The sequence below is a fragment of the Sturnira hondurensis genome, unplaced genomic scaffold (genome assembly GCF_014824575.4).
Source record: "Sturnira hondurensis isolate 20B ecotype Veracruz unplaced genomic scaffold, ASM1482457v3 Scaffold0010448, whole genome shotgun sequence".
Classification (NCBI taxonomy): Eukaryota; Metazoa; Chordata; class Mammalia; order Chiroptera; family Phyllostomidae; genus Sturnira; species Sturnira hondurensis.
This window is the reverse complement of record NW_028083079.1, coordinates 6,315,615-6,333,984: the sequence shown is the minus strand read 5'-3', so window position 1 is coordinate 6,333,984 and position 18,370 is coordinate 6,315,615. Positions and strand designations below refer to the sequence as shown.

The 18,370-nt window shown below is 47.6% G+C and overlaps 1 protein-coding gene across 3 annotated transcripts; it reads right to left on the bottom strand.

Annotated features, from left to right (window-relative positions):
• Positions 1-1,171: 1,171 nt before the first annotated feature.
• LOC118995979 (protein CutA homolog) lies at positions 1,172-18,062 on the bottom strand. Of its 3 annotated transcripts, XM_037059169.1 has the most exons (6): positions 17,092-17,245; positions 12,980-13,128; positions 9,144-9,203; positions 7,396-7,441; positions 7,062-7,111; positions 1,172-4,231 (listed from the first exon to the last, which is right to left on the bottom strand). In XM_037059169.1, the coding sequence occupies exons 1-6, from the start codon at positions 17,158-17,160 to the stop codon at positions 4,132-4,134; spliced, it is 474 nt and encodes a 157-aa protein (XP_036915064.1). In that variant the 5' UTR covers positions 17,161-17,245; the 3' UTR covers positions 1,172-4,131. The 3 variants fall into 3 exon arrangements, with proteins under 3 accessions (XP_036915064.1, XP_036915063.1, XP_036915065.1); XM_037059168.1 differs by lacking the exon at positions 12,980-13,128 and having other exon boundaries at positions 17,092-18,062; XM_037059170.1 differs by lacking the exons at positions 7,062-7,111; positions 12,980-13,128 and having other exon boundaries at positions 4,145-4,231; positions 17,092-18,062.
• Positions 18,063-18,370: the final 308 nt, after the last annotated feature.

Here is an 18,370-nt window from a genome sequence, read left to right as displayed (position 1 = left end):
TCCAGGGTGGCAGGGGCACCACTCAATCTGAGTCCTTTGGTTCATTCCCTTCCCCGTCACGTGGAAGAGCTAACCCCTGCCTTCAGTTCCCTGGGGGATTGAGAGGGAACCTTTCACACAGAAATGTCGTGGTCTATGACTTTAGAGAAATGTTACATTTCAGGCAGTTTGGAGAGAGAAATAAATGTGAAGGGGTAGGAAAAAATTAGCTATAGAGGGGTGAAGACCAAGGCTCTAAATTCTGGAGTTTGAGGGGAGAAGTGCAGCCTGTTAATCCCTGGAAGTTCACGTCTGCCCCTAAAGATATTAACTATGGCTCCCATGTTTATCTTCTATTCCTTCTATTTTAACTTTTTTTTTTTTTAAATCCTCACTCAAAACTATGTTGATTTTAGAGGGGAGGGAGAAAGAGAAACGGGATTGGTTGCCTCCTGTACATGTCCTGACGGGATCGAACCTGCAACCTTCTGGTGTATGGGATGATGCTCCAACCAACTGAGCCACCTACCCAGGGTCGTTTTCAACCTTTTAACTGCCCTTGGAACAAAACCACCGTTGGAGCTGGGGGTAGGGTGAAGGTGAAGTGCAGGGATTGTTCTTTGGGCTGAAATCAGTGGACTGGAATGAAAACGAATGGCATGAGGTGCCCAGAGACCCGGTGGTAGTCCAAGTTCTACAGCGAGCAGCTAAAAGGCCCTCCTGAGGACAGCAGTCCTTCCCAGGCCGCAGAGGGCTTGGTTCTTTGTGGTCTGGGTTAGTGTTTACAAAGGCACAACAAGTACTAACCTTTGCAATTTAGGAGCAAGAAATTAGCATTCTCAGAAAACCCCTGAATCATTAAGTTATTCTTAAAATAGTTCACACTCTTTCCTTCTTATTATAGGTAGCTGGAAATTTCTTGTTTAAATTTCTTGTTTAATTTCTTAGTATCCAAATAGGGATACTAAGCTTAGTTATACAGTATTTACAAAGAACCGGAGCCTAGAGGGAATATTTCAATACTGGAAAATGCCAGGGAACGTTATTGGATAATATTCAAATAATGTAACATTCAAGGATCCTAGCAAGGTTAACAGTACAAGAATCGTGTCAAAACTGCCAAATCAAGAACTTATTTTGTTTCCAATGCTTATTTCTTGGAATACGGCTCATGGGATTTGTATAAAGCACGCTCTGTATAAACTTATTTTATTTGCAAGAACAGCTCATGGTTTGCAGCGGATGGGGCTGTGGACACACCCTTCTCATGTAACATCACGAGCAAGACTGACCAGGCCGTAAGCCTTTCTCTCAAGCCTTTTCTCATTTCCTCAAATGATTTTTCTGGGGATCCCAGAGTCAAAAACGCACAGGTCCTGAGAGACGCTGGGAAGGCGCTCCCACATGGGAACACTAGTCCAGGCCCTGGCCCGGCTCCCACGGGGCCCCTCGGGGAGGACAGTGCGGTACTGGTCAAACCGTGGACGCTGGAGTCACGCAGACCCTGAAATCGCTGATCTCCTCTGAATCTGCCCTCCTGTTTCCAGAATGCGGATACTATCACTAACCTCCAGATCTGTGGGGAGAAGTAAGCAGTGGGATGCATTTTTAAGTGCCAGACCGACTTACTGCACGGACGGTTTACGAACGCAGAAGTCGTCCCTTACAGCAGCCGGCAGCAGGCTGCCTGGCTGGGTCTCTCGTCTCTGTAAGGGTATTACCGGACCTCTCTGACAGAGGGCAGTAAAGAGCATCCATTTAGAATCAGAGGTTTGGGTTCAGGACCTAGCTGCCGCTTATTTCAAGTGTCTTATGTTTTCTGATCTCTGGTTGCATCTGCAAAATGAAAACATTAAGTTATAGAGATAAAACAGTGTTAAGAACCTGAGCACAGTACCTGGTAGAGAGAGCTGGTGCTTTGCCCCCTCTCCTTCTAATTCCTGTAAGTCACTGTGGCCAAGAAAGGCCACCAAGCAACAGTTTTCAATACACAGCACAGAAAATGACCCAATAAAGGCCACAGGTAGAAATTTGGAATAGGTCTCACTTTAAGAAAGTTCAAGGAAAAAAGCTGAGTTTTGTCAATTCCATAAATTGGAAAGTAACCGTAGACTGTGGAAAAAGCTTTAGTTATTCAAATCCTTGAAACATCAATTTGAGAAATATTTGCCAAGTCCTGTGCAAGAGATCAAATAGATTGAGACCTGCCCCTGACCTGGACCAGCTCACGGTCGAGCAGTACAAGGCTGACCGACACACAAGGACAGCAGGGGCACCAGGGCAGGAGAGGTTCCTCCGGCCGGGGATCCAGGCCTCGCGAAGCAGCAGCCACATGTCACCAGCAGGCGTGTGCACAGGATCCCCAGGCAGAGGGCATGGCCCGAACCCAGGAACAACGTGTCACAGCTTCCCGGAGCAGCTACTTGCCAGAGTAGGAGCGGAGGGGTAGGTGAGGGTGGAAGAGTGAGGTGGGGCAAGGTTATGATGGGCCTTGAAAGCCGGACCAAGAAGCTGGACTTTATCTTGAAAGCAACACAGCAGTCCATTTGGGGTCCCCTGAATATTTGCGGTCAAGTTGACTTCACACAAGATTTTTCTTACCTATCAGAACCATCTGTTGCGAAAAGGGACATCACCATCCTCCTCCTCTTTGTTCTTCTGGAGGAGCCCGCCACCATCCCCAATGGCCAAGAGAAAAGACCTCTCTGGGCCTCGGGAAAGGCCTCAGCCTGAACCCCGACAAAGCTTTCACAGAAGGGCCCAGGAAACACCCCCCGCCCCTGACCCCCGTTTCATGTTCAGAGGAACTAAGGTCCAGAAACGGGAGGTGTCAGAACTAGAGCCTGGTGACACCACCCCCACACATCATTCCTTCTGGAGGAAGGGCCCAGATGCCACAGATGTCACGGATCCTCGCCCCAACTGCCCACAGACTCCCCAGAGTGGAGTTACCTTGTGACAGCTTCCTGGAGGAACCCAGGTCAAGTTTCTCTCTGCACCCTACAGGAAGCTCAGCCTTCCCTGCCCTCCGCCACGGGCACCGTGGGGCAGGTATGGGCCAGCACCAGACGCAGGGTGAGCAGCCTTGGTTGTCCCCTTAGTAACAACACACCCACTTTCTGGACCTTGGTGTAGTTCAGTTTTCTCTAGTCCTCTACACAGAGACTGGCTTAGACCCTGGTTTACAACTTTTAACAAAGAAAACTTTTTAAAAATCTTACAAATCTCACAAGATAGCTCAATACGTTAAAACAGTAAAAGTACAGTTGCATGGCTGAAGTATTGGTGGGGGGCAGACAGTCCCAGTACCTTCTGTCAACCCTGGGGGTGTACTGTGCAGCAAGTCTGAAAAACATGGGCCTAGAAGTTCCCCGGGATTCTTTCCTACTTCAGGATGCTCAGTTCCAACGCTCAAGTAAAACGGTTAGTATGGTGGGCTCAGAGTCTATGTCTCCACTGAGCAAGGCACCGGAACCTTCTGAGGTCTGCTGTGTTCAGCCTAGAAAGAGGCAAGACCCGTTCCCAGCTGATGAGGCTACGTCTAAGCACCGCTGTTCCCCCAGTCCTGCACACACTCCTGAAGCCCATCCCCAGGCCCACTCCTCAGGGCTCAGGGATAACGAAACACCATCCGTAGCTAGGAGAAAGAATCCTCCTTGTCCCTGATACTATACCATTCACAATCCATCCAGAAAGTGCTTGCCAGTTCCTCTAGGAGGAGACATTCACCCCACGCCCTTGCAGGTAAATGGGTCATCGGTTCTATTCCTCCTCCTGTGAACCAGGAGGGTAATTCCACCCTAGACACTCGAGGTAAGCCCAGCGACTGCTGAAGATGACAAACCTCACCCTCACTGCCACCCCTCTCTGTCCCCTACACAAAACCACCCTTGCTCTCCCACACCCTGGACACCTTTAAGGGTGCAGCACTCAGAGACAAGTTCCAGCAGGTTTTTGCTTAGCTTGACTGGCCCAGCCTCCTCTTCTAGCCTCAGAAGCCTCAGACCTTCAACGTCCACAAGTTATTTAGCTCCTCTATGCTGACAAAAACACGGAACCCAGAGATGCTAGGAGTCCAAAGGAGGCCTCCCTTCCCCAGAGCGCAGCGGGTGAAGGCCAGAGGCAGCCGGCAGGATTCAGAGCCTCTCACACTCAGTCCTCCATGCCCTCCTTCAGCCATTTCAAATAGTGCACATCTCCTTGGTCCATGGGAAGACTGAAGATCTCTGGGATTTCAAAAGGATGTACCAACCTTTGGAAAGAAAGCAGAGTCTTGTGAGTGACTATGATTAGAACGAGCCCATGCGATAAAACCCCACAGGCCAGCCTCACTCAAGGCCCACCTCAAGCAGATCTGCAATCTGCTGCGGCCCACTCGTCCAGCTCCATGACGCACCACCCGAGACCATGTTCTCCATCTGTCCGAGTGGGAATATGTGGCTATACCCTGGTCTCAGATCTAGCAGGAGAGAAGGGCCAGATGGCTTTCGAGTCTCATAGTCATGGGTTCAAATGCTAAGTCTGCCCCTTCCTAGCTGTGTGACTGTGGACAAGTCACTTAATTTTTCTAAAGACCTTGTAAAAGAGGGAATGAAAATAGCACCTACATGCCTGGAATGCTGAAGATGAAATAAGACGAAGTATATAAAGTACGGAGCCGGTGCACTGACTGGTACCGTATGCATTCACTGAACGTTAGCTACTATCCTCACCCCTCACCACTGTGCCTCCCACGCCGCTGTATTCTCCCCTCCACCTGGCAGGTTCTCCCTGCTCCTGTTCATCAGTCAAAAACCTCTCCCTCCTGCAAGGCCAAAAATCAGCCATTGGCTTTTTCAAGGGATCTTCCTCGACCATCCAAACCCACGGGACTCCCTCTCCCTTCTCCCCATATCTTTCACCTGGCCCCTGGCACACAAGGCCAGGTTTTCTTCTTTTTCCAGACTGAAGAAACACAGGGCCTGGGGCTTCAGTTCCCCAGCTGTCAAAAGGGAGCAGCAGCCCCTTTCCGAGTGAGGCACTGTGAAGTTCTCACGAGACAGCACGCATCACCACCTGTGTATAGGTGCCTCAACACCGACAGTGAGCTGGGTAATTTTACCCAGTGCCCCAGGATAATGAATTTTCTTAACTTATTTCATGGACACCTGGACTAGTGTATGTGCTCTATAAGCAGACATACAGTGTTCAGACATAGAGAGGAAGACATCTGTAACACGTTGGCAGGAACAGCTGCCTCTGACACAGCACTTGATGTGTACACGTCCCGTAAATTCATCCCGAGGCACGAGTATGACCCGCATTTATAGATGGTCGACTGAGGCGCAGAAATTCTAACCAACTTGCATGCACATGGGCTACAACTAGCAAGTAGAAAAGCCAGGGTTTGACCCTGGAGGTCAAGCTCTGGGCTTCACCATCTTACCCCTGCAGCTGACCCTCACTGGATAAGCCGTACATTCTTGGACGTGCTAGTTCCACCACAAGTGCCTTATTCCCACACCTCTGCTAAGGTGGTAGCACAGGGCCTACGTCCTGCTAGATCTGAGACCAGGGTATAGCCACATATTCCCAGAATCCTGATTGGAATGAAGGAAGAGGGTTTTACCATCCAGATGGGCGACTTGCATCCCTAGCTGCACATCAGAGTCAGTCAGGTGCTTCTGAAGAACGTATTTGATCCCCCATCCAGATAAATGAAGTCAAAATCTGAAGTAGGGCCTAAACTGGCCATTGAAACCCAATGGAAAACATCTCCAAGCGATGACAGTATTAGCCAGCATCAAGAATCACTAGTTTAGGCCGGCGCTTCTCAAGCTTTTAACATGCGTGGGAATCACCTGGGGATCGTGTTGCGCTAAAGCTCGGGTCGGTAGGAGACCATGGCACCCTGCGTTCTGGCAAACTTCCAGGCGATGCCCATTATTCCAAAATCACACTTTGAATGGGAAGGCTCTAAACCAGTGGTTCTCCACGTTGACTCCCGGGGGAACTCCAAGATTCTTTCAGGAGGTCCATGAGCCCCAAACTACTTTATAACCCTGCTAATGTGTTACTTATCTTTTCCTATGTCAACATTGGCGCAGTGATGGGTGAGACTGCTGGCCCCTCCACACACGTGGGGACCAAGGCGCCACCCTGCACCCGCTGTCACTACGGTCCACCACACACCTGCATTCGCAGCAGGCCAAATCCACTTCAGGGCATCCTTGACAAAGTGGTAAGGAAACTGTTTCTACTAAGTGTCAGCCCCTGAGTATGTCTCTTTAATCCTGAGGGACAGAGTGGGGAGTGCACGTAGGCACTTTGCCTACATTCAATGCTGTCCTAAACTGGTCTGACCGTTTGAGTCACAGGCTAAAGCTAGATTTTTTTGTGGAACACCATTTTTAAGCCCGAGTTCCAATCATTTGTCACTTTTACACATTATGGTTACTCAGATTTGAGAATTACGTAGGCATTTTTTAATACATGAGTACACTGAGTCCATCATTTGGGTGAAAACAATTTCAGTCATTTGCTGCCAATGAAAAAAATTATGTTTTCAAGTCAAAATTAGATATTTGTAAAACTCGAATTTATCACCATGAGCTTTAAGAGTGTCCCAATATTTAAAGACACTTCTTATTCAGCCAGATTTTGCAAAAATGTAAAATGATGCCATTCTTCTCTCCCTTTGGGGGGAGGGATATATGGTTACTTTCCATAAACATGCATTATTTACAACATTATTATGTAATGGTAATAATAATGGTTTATTATTGTTATTTTTAATTTTTTAAGTTCTTGGTTTTAATTTTTGATACAGTAAACTTTGATATAACCCACACAAACAAAGCTCTTTTAGGTCCTCAATAATTTTTAAAAGTGCGTAGGGCTCCAGAGACCAAAGTTTTGAGAACCACTGGTGTGAACCAACCCATTCTAGCCCCTTGTTTTACATGCGGAGAATCTGAGGGGCGGGGCATGTCCAGGGTCACATGGAAGGCTGGTGACGAGCTGGTGACGAGGTTCCTGCCTGTCGGGCTCATCCACTCAGTCCCTACCCAACGCTCCTGGTGGAGAAGAGACACCAGCATTACCTGACATAACTGGACAGAATGTGGACTTTGGAAGTCTGCGTCTTTATTAACTGTAACAGAAAAGAAAAATCACAGCTTTAGGACGTCAGCCCAGCTCTGCTGCTGCTTGCTCGCCTGGCCTTTTAGGGGACAGCGTTTCCTCCAGGTCCCAGGCCCTGTCACCAGCTCCCAGATCCTGTCACCAGCTCCCAGAACCTAAGACATCTTCTTTGGGGCTAGAACCTCAATCAGTTGATCTTTGCTAATGTTTCATTGGAATCTGGGAAAAAGGCCTTGGTCTCACTTGGGCTTCCTCTCTCAAGGTCCCGCCCCCCCTCCACCCTGCGTCACTCACCAACAGAATCTCCGTGGCTTCTTCTATTTCTCCATTCCAGAAGTAGCTGGAGAAGAGAACAAAACCAAATCACGAAGCTCATAAAACAGGCCCAGGGAAATGTCACACCTGGCCCAGTTAGGTGACTCACTGAGACAGAAACTTGAGAACCTTCCCAAGCCCACATAAAAAAAGTCTAGAGTTGGCCAGGGCACTAGAGGTCATCCAGGGCAACCATTCTAATGCATGCTTTTAGCATTGCCTGAACATTCCTGGAGGCGAGAGGCTCACCATTTCTTGAAGAAGTCCATCTCCCTCATTGGTCTACACCTACGAGGTGGTTTTTCTTCTGGTGTGGCCAGCCTCTGCCTCCCAGTTGTCTTCCCCAGCTTCCACATGAAGAACCACCTCAGAAAAGCCCTGCGGAAACTCCTGTGTTTTCTCACCTCCAAACTGGGCATCTCTGGCTCTTTCAACGCTCACTGTACACCCATCACTTCCAGGCCCCTCCCTACCCCCAAAAAGGAGGCTGCTTTTATCACCGACTCTCCACACTGAGGGCCCAGGCAAGGATACATAAAAAGTACAGGAGGCTTCAGGGAAGCAGTGAGCCTTACAAGACATAGAAACAGGTCCAAAAGTTAAAAGTCAGTGATAGTGTTCATAAAAGAGTATAAGAACAGCATCCTGTGAAGGGAAGGGAAAGACATGTGGCCTGAGAAAAGTGTTCCCACAGTTTAGGAACAGCAACCCCTGCTGGCACATTCTTTGTGCACTGACTGCACTGCCCCTGGGCAAGTCCAAGATGACCTGGGCCAGGGGCCTTGTCTCACAGAGACAAGCTGCGATAAAAGGATCAATTACTGGCCACTGGAAGGAAATGTTGGGCTGAAAATCTATTCCAGGGCCCAAGCACTGGTTCCCAGACTGCCTTGATGTGAATCACCCGTACGACTTTAAAAAAATTCAGAGACCCAAGCCCCACCCTCGGGGAGACTGATTGGACAGGCCTAGAACGAAGCTCAGGAACCCACGGCACAGCCGCATCTGGGAGCCACAGACGGTGCAAGCCACTGAGGCCGTGATGCTGCTAGCAGGTGGGTGGGCGGAGCGTTCCCTACAGAACATTCTTCTGTTTTGACTTTCAGAGTAGATATTATTTTCCTCCCCACCTACCCCACCCACACTCTCTCATTCTCTCTCTCTTTCCGGGAGGGAAGATGAGAAATAGGCTGATCAGAGCAATTAAGTCACAAGACAAATCCTGTACCTCTTGGAGTGGGGCGCTGAAACAAAAATATTCGTGTGAGCTGAGAGAAATGGCGCAGGCCAGGCTTAGCTTTGATGAAGCTGTCGATACAGTGCAGCCTGCACATACGCCCACTTCTCTGTCTTCCAAAGAATCTAAACAATGGAACTGATTTTATTTGATATTCCTAGTCGGCTTACTCAGGGATGGACTGCCCAGTCTGGCTTCTGTGTTAAAAGCAAATTAACGGATTTAAATAAAGGCTGTGCAAACAAGATTCACTGTTCCTAAACTACAGGGTTTTTTCCTCTTTTCTCTATACACAGCACATTTTTGCTTTTATTCACAGATGACATAAACCCACTGGTTAATTTCCTCGGAATACAAATCAACAGTTGATTAATTAAATGCCTCTGAACTGTTCTTTCACAATTCCCCATCAGTTCAGTGCCCTTTCCACCAGCCAGGACCTGACCCGGAAGCACTCCCACATCCCTCCAGAGGCCAAGGCAGAACTCACAGCGAGGATGCCTCAGACAGGATGTTCACCGAGGCAGCCAGCTTCTTACCCAGCACAGCCCTGAAGCAAAGAAAGGGGCAGTCAGTGGGGCTAATGTCCAGGACCTACTGAGAAGGGACAGGGGACAGGAGTTCCTGGGAACCAGAGGATAATTTAGAGTGCCCCTCCTCCTGGCAGTTTGAAGGACAGGCCCAGTCTGCCTAGGGAATGGGGATTAACTCTGGACAGAGAACAAGAAGACCTGGATTCCATTCCTGGCCCTGCAGTATCGTGGCTGTGCGACGTTACGCAACGTATTCGGCCACCCATCCAAGATAGACGTGTCCCCTCACTCACCCCGACTCTCCTGTGTAACAAGAAAATGGTTTGACCAGCAGCTCCCAAGCCTTTCACCACCAAGAGCTCCTTTTGTTACCCCATTTCTGCTTTTTTCGTATAAGATCTTCTGATCTATAGACACCCATGTGACCACACAGCTCCAAGTGAAAGCAAGAAAAGAATCATAACTGGTGTTTGTCTTTGGCAAATATAGGCTCTTTCCACCTTTTCTGGTAAAGGTTTCTTTCATAGCTCTAAGAGCACACAATCTTCATCTTTGCAGACCTCTAAGATATTTTTGTTTTTGACAGACCGCAGCTTGGAATCCCGCTCTGACCATCCCAGAGAACCGTGAAGCACTCTGGTGAACACAGTCAAAGAGGCTTGAACTAGTGCAGGTGCCATAGAGAGAAGAGAACCACCAAGTCACCGAGTTGTTGATGCCAAGGGCTGTTCCCACACACCGAAACCTCCAGCCCCTCAGAGTCGGGCCCTGACAAGCCTTTCTCAAGTCTCAGGCAGCTGAGGAAGCCGGTCTCTCTTCTCTGAAGTGCTTGGACCTTGCCAGATAAACCTCACTCGAGCCTTGCTCACTGATCCCTCCTTCCTCCAGCTGCTGCCAAGAGAACTGACCTATTTTCTCCTCCCTTGAGTTCCAGGCTGAACAGTGCTCTCTATTTAAGGTTCCACATTAATGGGGCATTAACACCACCCTCGTTCCCTTGCAGAGTTCGATAGAGGAGATAAATAAATCCCTGACTGGAAGGAGAGACACACGGCACAAGTTAGCTTAAGCAACTGCTGCGAGTCCTGCTCACTCGATCACTTGCTGAGAAGTTACATTTTACTGGTTCCGAAGGTGGCAGGCAAACCTAGCAAGTGAGTTAAACCTCCAGGAAAAACAATCTGTTGCCTCAGAGTCATGTCACTAAAGACTCCAATTCCGATTTCAGTCCAATTTCGTAGGCCGAACATACTACGAAGCCGGGTCAGAACACAGTAAGGAGAACACTTTCTGTACCAGCAACTTCGAGGAGGCCTCGATGAATAAAAGGCAGCCTGGGACATGGACTGGAGCACACAGGGGACTGTCCGCACAAAGAGCAGCTGTCTGTCTCAGGAGGTGATGGGAACCACAGCAGGCAGGAACTTGGAGGCAACCATCACAGTGAATTGCGGGAATGCCAAGGCAGAGCGGGTGGGTGCCCCACATCTCCCATGGCCCAGGCAGCAACAATGGGGTGTTTGTCTCCAGGAAGGAGGAGTGAGGTAGGCACTCTGGGGGGAAAGGCAAAACAGTGTCCTAGTAGCTGGAGACAGCCAAGGATGAAAGGAAGAATTCATGCCCAGGAGACCAGTTACTAGGGTGCCCCAATCTGTACAATGTCCCCCAAACCACACTCATACTGAAACCAGTGCTGCTAATCCCAGTTCCTTGCAGCTGTGCCTGTGCCTCCCCACAAGCTCAGCTAAGAAGACCAGAGGTTACAGTTAAGAATAACAAAGTATGCATTTGAGGAGTGTCAAGAGCGAGAGATAAAAATTCAACAAACAAAAGAATTTATGTAGGAGGATCAGTCAACAGTGCATTCAAAACCAAGATTTTAAAATAAGTATAATTATGTATACCCGAAAGTTGTTAGGAGGAATCTTAAAAGTTCTCACCCCCGCCCCTAAAAAAGGTAGCTGTGTGAGGTGACAGAGGAGTTAACTAACCTTACTGTGGTAATCATGTTGCTATACACATATATCAAATCATTATTTGTATACCTTACGCTTACACAATATTATATGTCAATTATATCTCAATAAAGCTGGAAAAAATAAAAAGTAAAAGTATAACTAACATCTACAGAAAGAAAAGGCAGTATTATTGCATCCATAAAACAGAATCGTATTATAATACGATCAGACATTTAAGGAACATGAGTAGTTGGTTATGAAAGAATGATTAGAAATCTCGAAAAGGGAAACCACATTGTTTAAACAAAAAATTCAGTGGAAGGGCCGAATAGTAACAAATGAAAAACAAGTAAGAGAGAAGAATGGGCTCAGAAATTCTCCCAGTACACAGAATAAGGGAATAGAAATATATAAAAGCTCAGTCATAGGGAAATAAATCAACCTCCTTCTAACAGGAGTTCCAAAAAAAGACATATAAAGAATAGAGAGAGAATATTTAGCACGTTAGTAACGGAGCATTAAGATAAAGAGAAAATACTAAAAATTATCATAGAGGAACAGTATTACCTACAAAGCAATGAGAGACCCGGATAAACACCTGACTTCTCATTAACAACCTTGGATGCACGAAGATAACAGAGACCTCCCTCTGATCCGACACGGCTTCCATTTACCCGAACCGGACTTTCAACCAGTTAGAATCCAGGCATTAGAATCGGTTCCCTCCCACCACCAAACCTCACAGATGTCAGCTGAAGTTCCTCCTCGCAGGACCCACGGTGGCTGACCCAAGGGTCCAGAGAGAAGACAGTTCAGTACAGACCCTGGGCATATGAGGGGCCTCAGGAGGGATTTTCGTTCTTAGCTGCTCAACACGATGGCTGTGCCTCTGAAGTAATTACAGGTTCTTTCAGATAAGAGCTCTTCTCCAAAGGTAATGTTAGCATGGAAAAAATTATATTCTGGTTGGAGGAAAGAAAGATGGAATCAAATGCAAGGTTAACCTATGACCAAGAATTTGGATGGTGTATGCTCCCAAAGACCAGATTCAACGCTTGAAAACACTATAATCTAGTCTATCATCAACTTCAAGAATGCTGAGCTATGGAGCAAGAAGCCAAGTGCATTACCCTCCGGCCCCACTAACCCTCTTCAAAGCTGTGTCTACAAAGAGATGTGAAGGAGGGGAAATTTGGATACCGCAAACATTTATCGGGCACCTACTACATTCAAGTTACTAGGGTACGGACCGTTCATATTTCATATCATTTAATCCTCCCCATCCTGTGAGGCAGGTGGCATTACCCTGTATTATAATTCAGGAAACTTAGAGAAGGGAAGTGACTTGCTCCAGTTAACACAGGAAGCGGTAGAGCCAAGATTCAAATGCTGGTCTGTTTACACGTCCAGTGCTCTTTCCACTATACAACAGCCACTTCTACAAATTCTAAATATTTGGCCTGGCCCCTTCCTCCTTCTCACCTGTCTCAGCGAACTGCTGGGACTGGGCAAAGAGATTACCTCCAAGAAGAAAAAGAGACGGACCAGGAGTTGGGAGACTTAAAATTCTCAACGGGTAGGGTTCCGCTTTCTCTTATCTTAAAGCCTTGGGTAAGCCACATATCCCTCTGGGTTTCACACCCCTTATATGGCCCAGGCTCAACATGTCCAGGCTGGCAGCAGGTTCCACAGGATCACTGGGCTGTGCTCCTCAGATCACCCCAAGCAGACAGCTGTGCAGCTCACCCCTGGATGGACAGGGTTGCCAGGCCCCTCTGGAGCATCCTGTAGCTCCCTGAGCCTCCTGGGGCAGCACCTAAGCCCCTTTTCCATACCTGGCAATATCTCTGGCAATTTGCTCGTTGGGACAGTTGACAAAGACGACGGAATAAGTGCCGGAGACAAAACTGCCAGTGACAGCTGAATGGAGCTGCAGGCTAAGGGTCCTGATCAGGGGGTATGTCAGGAGAGAGGCTGTCAGGATCTAAACGGTGGGAAAAAGCACAAGTCAGCAGTGACATGGCGATTCATTATCTGCCTCCTCAAGCAGACTGGCACCAAGGCTGGGCGTCATTTTTTCATGCCCATTCCCCATCCAAAAAATAATTCCTGAGATCCTGAGCTTTAGTACTTCAATGAAGTTCTCATGCCTAGATATTTTCCTCTGCATTTTGCAGATGATCAAAAAATAGAGGCTCGGAAATCAAGAAGCTCGCTCAAAATCCCACAGCTTTTATTCAGTGAAGCCAGGATTAGGACTCAAGTCTGGGTGACGTGATATCCATTCTTATGTATTTTATTAATGTATTTATTTTAGAGACAAGGGTAAGGAAAAGACAGAGAGGGAGAGAAACATCAGTGTGTGGTTGCCTCTTGTGTGCCCTGCACTGGGGATCTGGCCCACAACCCAGGCATGTGCCCTGAATGGGAATCAAACCAGGAGCCCTTTGCTTTGCAGGCCTGTGCTCAACCCACTGAGCTATACCAGCCAGGGCTTGAAATCCGTTCTTATGAGGTAACACTAACTGGCCCACAATGAATGGCTACCATCCTGTGGAGATTATAATGAATGATGACCTCTTACATCCAATGATGTTTGAGGAGTTAATTTCACTTCCATCATTTGCATATGTGCCGAGCACTGTGGGTGAGCTAGAGGAAAAGGTAGCTTACTTCTAAAGCAATGCCGCCTGTGCTACTGAAACAGAGAGCTGGGGGCACCATGAGGAAGGCTCGCAAAGGTCCCATCTAAGTTGGATCTGAAACTGTAAGAAGGATGACAAGAAGAGAGAGAGACATGCTAAGCAAATGATAATATGTACAAGCCCAAGAGGTATTTGGGGATAGACGAGATACACAGTCTCCATGGGTCTCCGTCTGGGTGTGGGATCAGGAGGAAATGAAACTGACTACAACTATAAAGAAAAGGGTCAGGCTGAGGAGTATGGAGCTTGACCTCAAGTGAGAGGGTACTTTTGGAGGTTTTCAAGCAGCAGGGTAATAACACAGTGAAGTTGAGTAGGGTACCAGGAGGAAGGATGAAAAATGATCGGAAAGAGCCTGATTAGAAAGCCATCGCAATGATTCAGGAAAAAGAAAATGATGGCAATGACAACGTGAGAGGAAAAGGCATTCAAGATACAGTTTTCCTTACTGTTTTAATGATAAACGTTTCAAAAAGAAGAAATGAAAAGAAGTAGAGACACCCTCCATCCAGGGTTCTCTGCTGGTGGGGCACGATGGAGTCATTAGCAGGGACCTAGGCAACTGGTGAGGAGCCCCACTGTGATGGAAGCCAGGCTGAACAAGGGTGTGTTTCTCCTGCCCCCCAGCCCAGGGCTGGTTCCTTGCTCAAATAAACCTCTGTCCTCCCACTCCTGTTATGCTGTCGCCCAAGTCCTGGCTCCTGCTTCTACTTCTTGGCAGGGCCTGAGCAGCGTTTTTGTCTTTAGCTTCAGTTTGACTAGAGGCCTGTCTGGGTTGGGTTTCTCATTCCCTCCTGCTACCTCCACCAAACCACCAATTCAACATACTAAGTCCTCCTCTGAACTAAACCAGTCACCATGCGTGAAAAAAAAAAAGACTTTTCAATGAAGCTTTTAGTGTGTGTGTGGATTTAAATTAAATCCTAGTGCTAATATTGCTAACGGCCCTGGCCTTTCCCAAGCTACTGCCTCTCCTTCTATAAACCTTATCCAAAAAGCGGAGATTCTGACACGTGTGCTGCCTGTCTCAGAGCTGCCATGAGTTCAAATGAGATAGGAGAATATAATCTGCAATCACAAATTCAATAAAGAAAGGGGCCGTGCCTTGCTCACCACGGTATCCCCAGCACAGTCCATGACACGTGGCGGGTTCTCAATAAATACTTGGAGACTAGTGAATCAGTACCCCAGCAAGATGTTGTTATTAAGGTGACTGGTCTTGTGAAGGAGATAACAAGCACTGCTTGTTAGCAGTGCTTTTAGCAGAGAACTAGACATCCTGGAACACTGTAAGGAATCAACCACATGACTTGAAGGTGGCTTACAGCACAGACTTCAACTAAAAGCAATGGCCTGTCCCCCAACCAAAAAAAAAAAAGCCATTCCTAGGGAAGATCTGTGGCATTCCAGCCAGCAGGTATCAGCACAACATAGCTAAGATGAAATGCAAGCTCACCTGAAATGTGTTGGAACTCGGATGAACTCAGAATCAGATACTAAGCTCTTACCTGAGTTGATACTCAAGGAGTTAACTTCACCTCCATTCACACGTAAGTGTGTTAGAGGCTGTGAGTGAGCTGGTGGAAAACGTAGCCTAATCCTAAATGCCACCTGTGCTGCTGAAACTGCGGGCTGTGCTCTCAGGTATTCTCTAAGACAGGCCTTAATTTAACAGGTAAAGTAACTGAGGCAGGACATTCAGAAACCGCAACAGAGCCAGCACTTGTATCCCAGACTCCTGCCTCCCACTCAGGGCTCTTTGGACTGCATTGGGCCCAGTTAGAGATTAATACAGTGGGGTCGGTTCAGCTTCACTTAATCCAGTGGTTCTCAGAGCAGTTTGCCTCCCTCCCACCAAGGGGACATCTGGCAATGTCTGGAGACAATTTTTGTTGTCCTGACATGATGGGAAGAGATGCTATTGGCTGGCATCTACTGGGTAGAGGCTGGGACTGCTGCGAACACCCTCCTGCTGTACCACTGACCCCAGGGAAGTAGAGAGTTGTTTGTATGTCACCTCCCTTGGACAGGCGCTCTTCGGTCTCACTCATTTCTGTATTCCCAGCACTTTACAACTCCAACAGGGAGTATGGGCTTGAGAAACGTTTGTGGGCCGTATCAACAAAGGATCAAAAGCATGAAGGGTCAACCCAGAACCAAGGATGGACTATGATATGTTAGAAAGTGACATTATATTAGTGCAAAACTGATGGAAAATACATACATCACGATATTCCCTAACAGAAACATTGTAAGAGGAAAAAGATCTATTATACTTTTTTACAGTCTTTCAACATTTTCCTATTTATGTCTTTTACTATATGCCTTTTCTATTTTTACATCATTTTAAAATATTTTATGTATCCACTCAGTTACTCTCTATTTTATTCTGCCTTTTTCCTTTTTTTGTCATGGAGAATTTGCATAGCCTTTAAGAGGTTAGGGTTGACTGCACAGTCTGTGTTAAGGCAGAAAGGGACTCAGAAACCACCTAGTGATTCTAAATTTATAATCCACCTAGTTCTAAGGGATCAATGAATATTCTGAATGAATGAAACACTGTGTTTATCTATACATTTTCCTTGGGTACAAATCCAAACAAACAAACAGAGAGAGAGAGAAAAAAAATCTTTCTAGGCCCTGAAGGGTTAAGAGCCACTGATAGGTGCGAGTTGTTACCGATGAGGAAAGGCGGCCAGAAAGAGGAAGAAATCACCCAAAAGTGATCATCAGAGCTGGGCTAGATCCCTGCGCTTCGGACCCTCTCCCCCTCCCCCTCCGCCACCTCCGCCACCTCCGCCACCTCCGCCACCTCCGCCACCGGACAACCTCTGTGAACAATCACTTCCAACCTCAACATTTTAAGGTATCTCTGAGACAAGAAAACAAAGCCGCAGAAAAACAACATGGTAACTGCAACAAAAAGAAAAGACTCTTATCATGTGACCCGTAGACAAGAACTCACCACTGGTCACCCCTTCAACCTCTATGACCCTGGCTGTGCAGCCAGGGTCACCGCTCCTGAAGCAGTGAAGAAAGGGCGCTGGTAGGCTTCAAAACCACACCAGGACCTCCAGGACACCGAGTGGTGTCTCTAGGAATTTTACTGTCCATCCCCTACCTGCTTGCCCCCAGTTCAAATTCCCAAGGACATTAAAGGAAAGCGTGTCTCCTTCGATCAGTTTCCGGATTGGACGTTTAGGGCTGAGGGGATTGGTAAAGTCATAGCGGGGGGCACTCACCAGGAGGCATATAAGGACAGAGGACCGAGGGTAGCCTGGCAGAGGGCACCGTGAACCCAGCCTATCCATGGTGTCGCCGGTAATTTAGCGGCGCGGCCGCAACGAATGTGGCCTCTGGCTAAATCCCCGGGGTGGGGGTGGGGGGCGGAAACCGAGGGCCAGAACCGCCTTCCCGCCCCGCCCCCCCACCTGCTGCCTGCCCTACTGCCCCGCCCACGACAGACTGGCTGGAGCGTGAGAGTGGAGGTGGCGGGGAAGCCGGGAGCAATTTTCTCCGGCCCCTCTGTCCTCAGAAACATACAGCCCAAACACCAGACGCAGACCTATAACCCTTATAAAAATGAAAATACGAATTTTTCCCTTCTCATTCCAACAACAACAAAAAATCATAAAATCTTCAGAGATGTACAGATAAAAACATATATTCCTTAGGTACAGAAAGCCTTCAGAAAGCAAAGCACACAAACTCCGAAACACATCCACTAAACTCTTCCGCTTGATACGGGCCCATCCCGCCTACAAAAACGAGTGGTGCTCACTCTGCTGTTTTGCTCTCCCCCACCTCACCCCCTCCTCCCAGGACGTCCCTTCCAATCCTCCTTGGTTTAGAGCACTCTTGCCCCCAACTGCTCTCTCCCTGTGAACTCATTCATCCTTCCAGGCCAGCTGCCGCAGCAGCCTTCCCCAGTTAATCCCACAGTCCCCTGTTCCCCGGAGGCACTGGGTACACATTTCCACTGCAACATTTAATACCAACTATGGGGAGCTGCAAACAAGCAAAGTAGCAAGCTAATGACTGTAGCCCTTCGGGAATGCAGAGTCCACTATTGTTGGGGTTCCTGATTTTTTAATCCAGATTTTTAACGTGAAATACCCTAATTTTTAAATGATGGCATTGATGGGCAGAAGGGATTGAGTGCACAAGGGCACAAGTAAACTTTCCAAAATTAAGGGATCTGTTCTATATTTTGATTGTGGTGCTAGTAACATTTTAATTGGTCAGTTACGTAAGTAATACCTTAAACAAAAAAGGGGGTGGGGGGAATCAATTTGAAATTGTTTTAAAATGGGAAGATCAAACAAAACACATCTGTTGGCCAAATCTGGCCTGCATGCTGCCAGTTCACAACTTCTGTGTTTATTTTAAATTACCTGTCCATTCCCTGGCACTACACTTTCTCAAAGGCATGAAGCACTTCCTAGCAAAGTGTCTGACAAAGTAGTGAATGAATCAGTCTTGGCTCTAGTCTTATTTACATCATTAGCTGTGCAGACTCAG

Excerpts from the sequence above, each read along its gene's own strand:
- LOC118995979 (XM_037059168.1), bottom strand. The coding sequence starts at position 17,390 with ATGTTTCTGAGGACAGAGGGGCCGGAGAAAATTGCTCCCGGCTTCCCC. Across the intron at positions 7,112-7,395 it reads AAGCCACGGAGATTCTGTTG|TTAATAAAGACGCAGACTTC; the intron begins GTGAGTGACGCA and ends TTTCTGTTACAG. Across the intron at positions 4,232-7,061 it reads ATTCTGTCCAGTTATGTCAG|GTTGGTACATCCTTTTGAAA; the intron begins GTAATGCTGGTG and ends TTCTTTCCAAAG.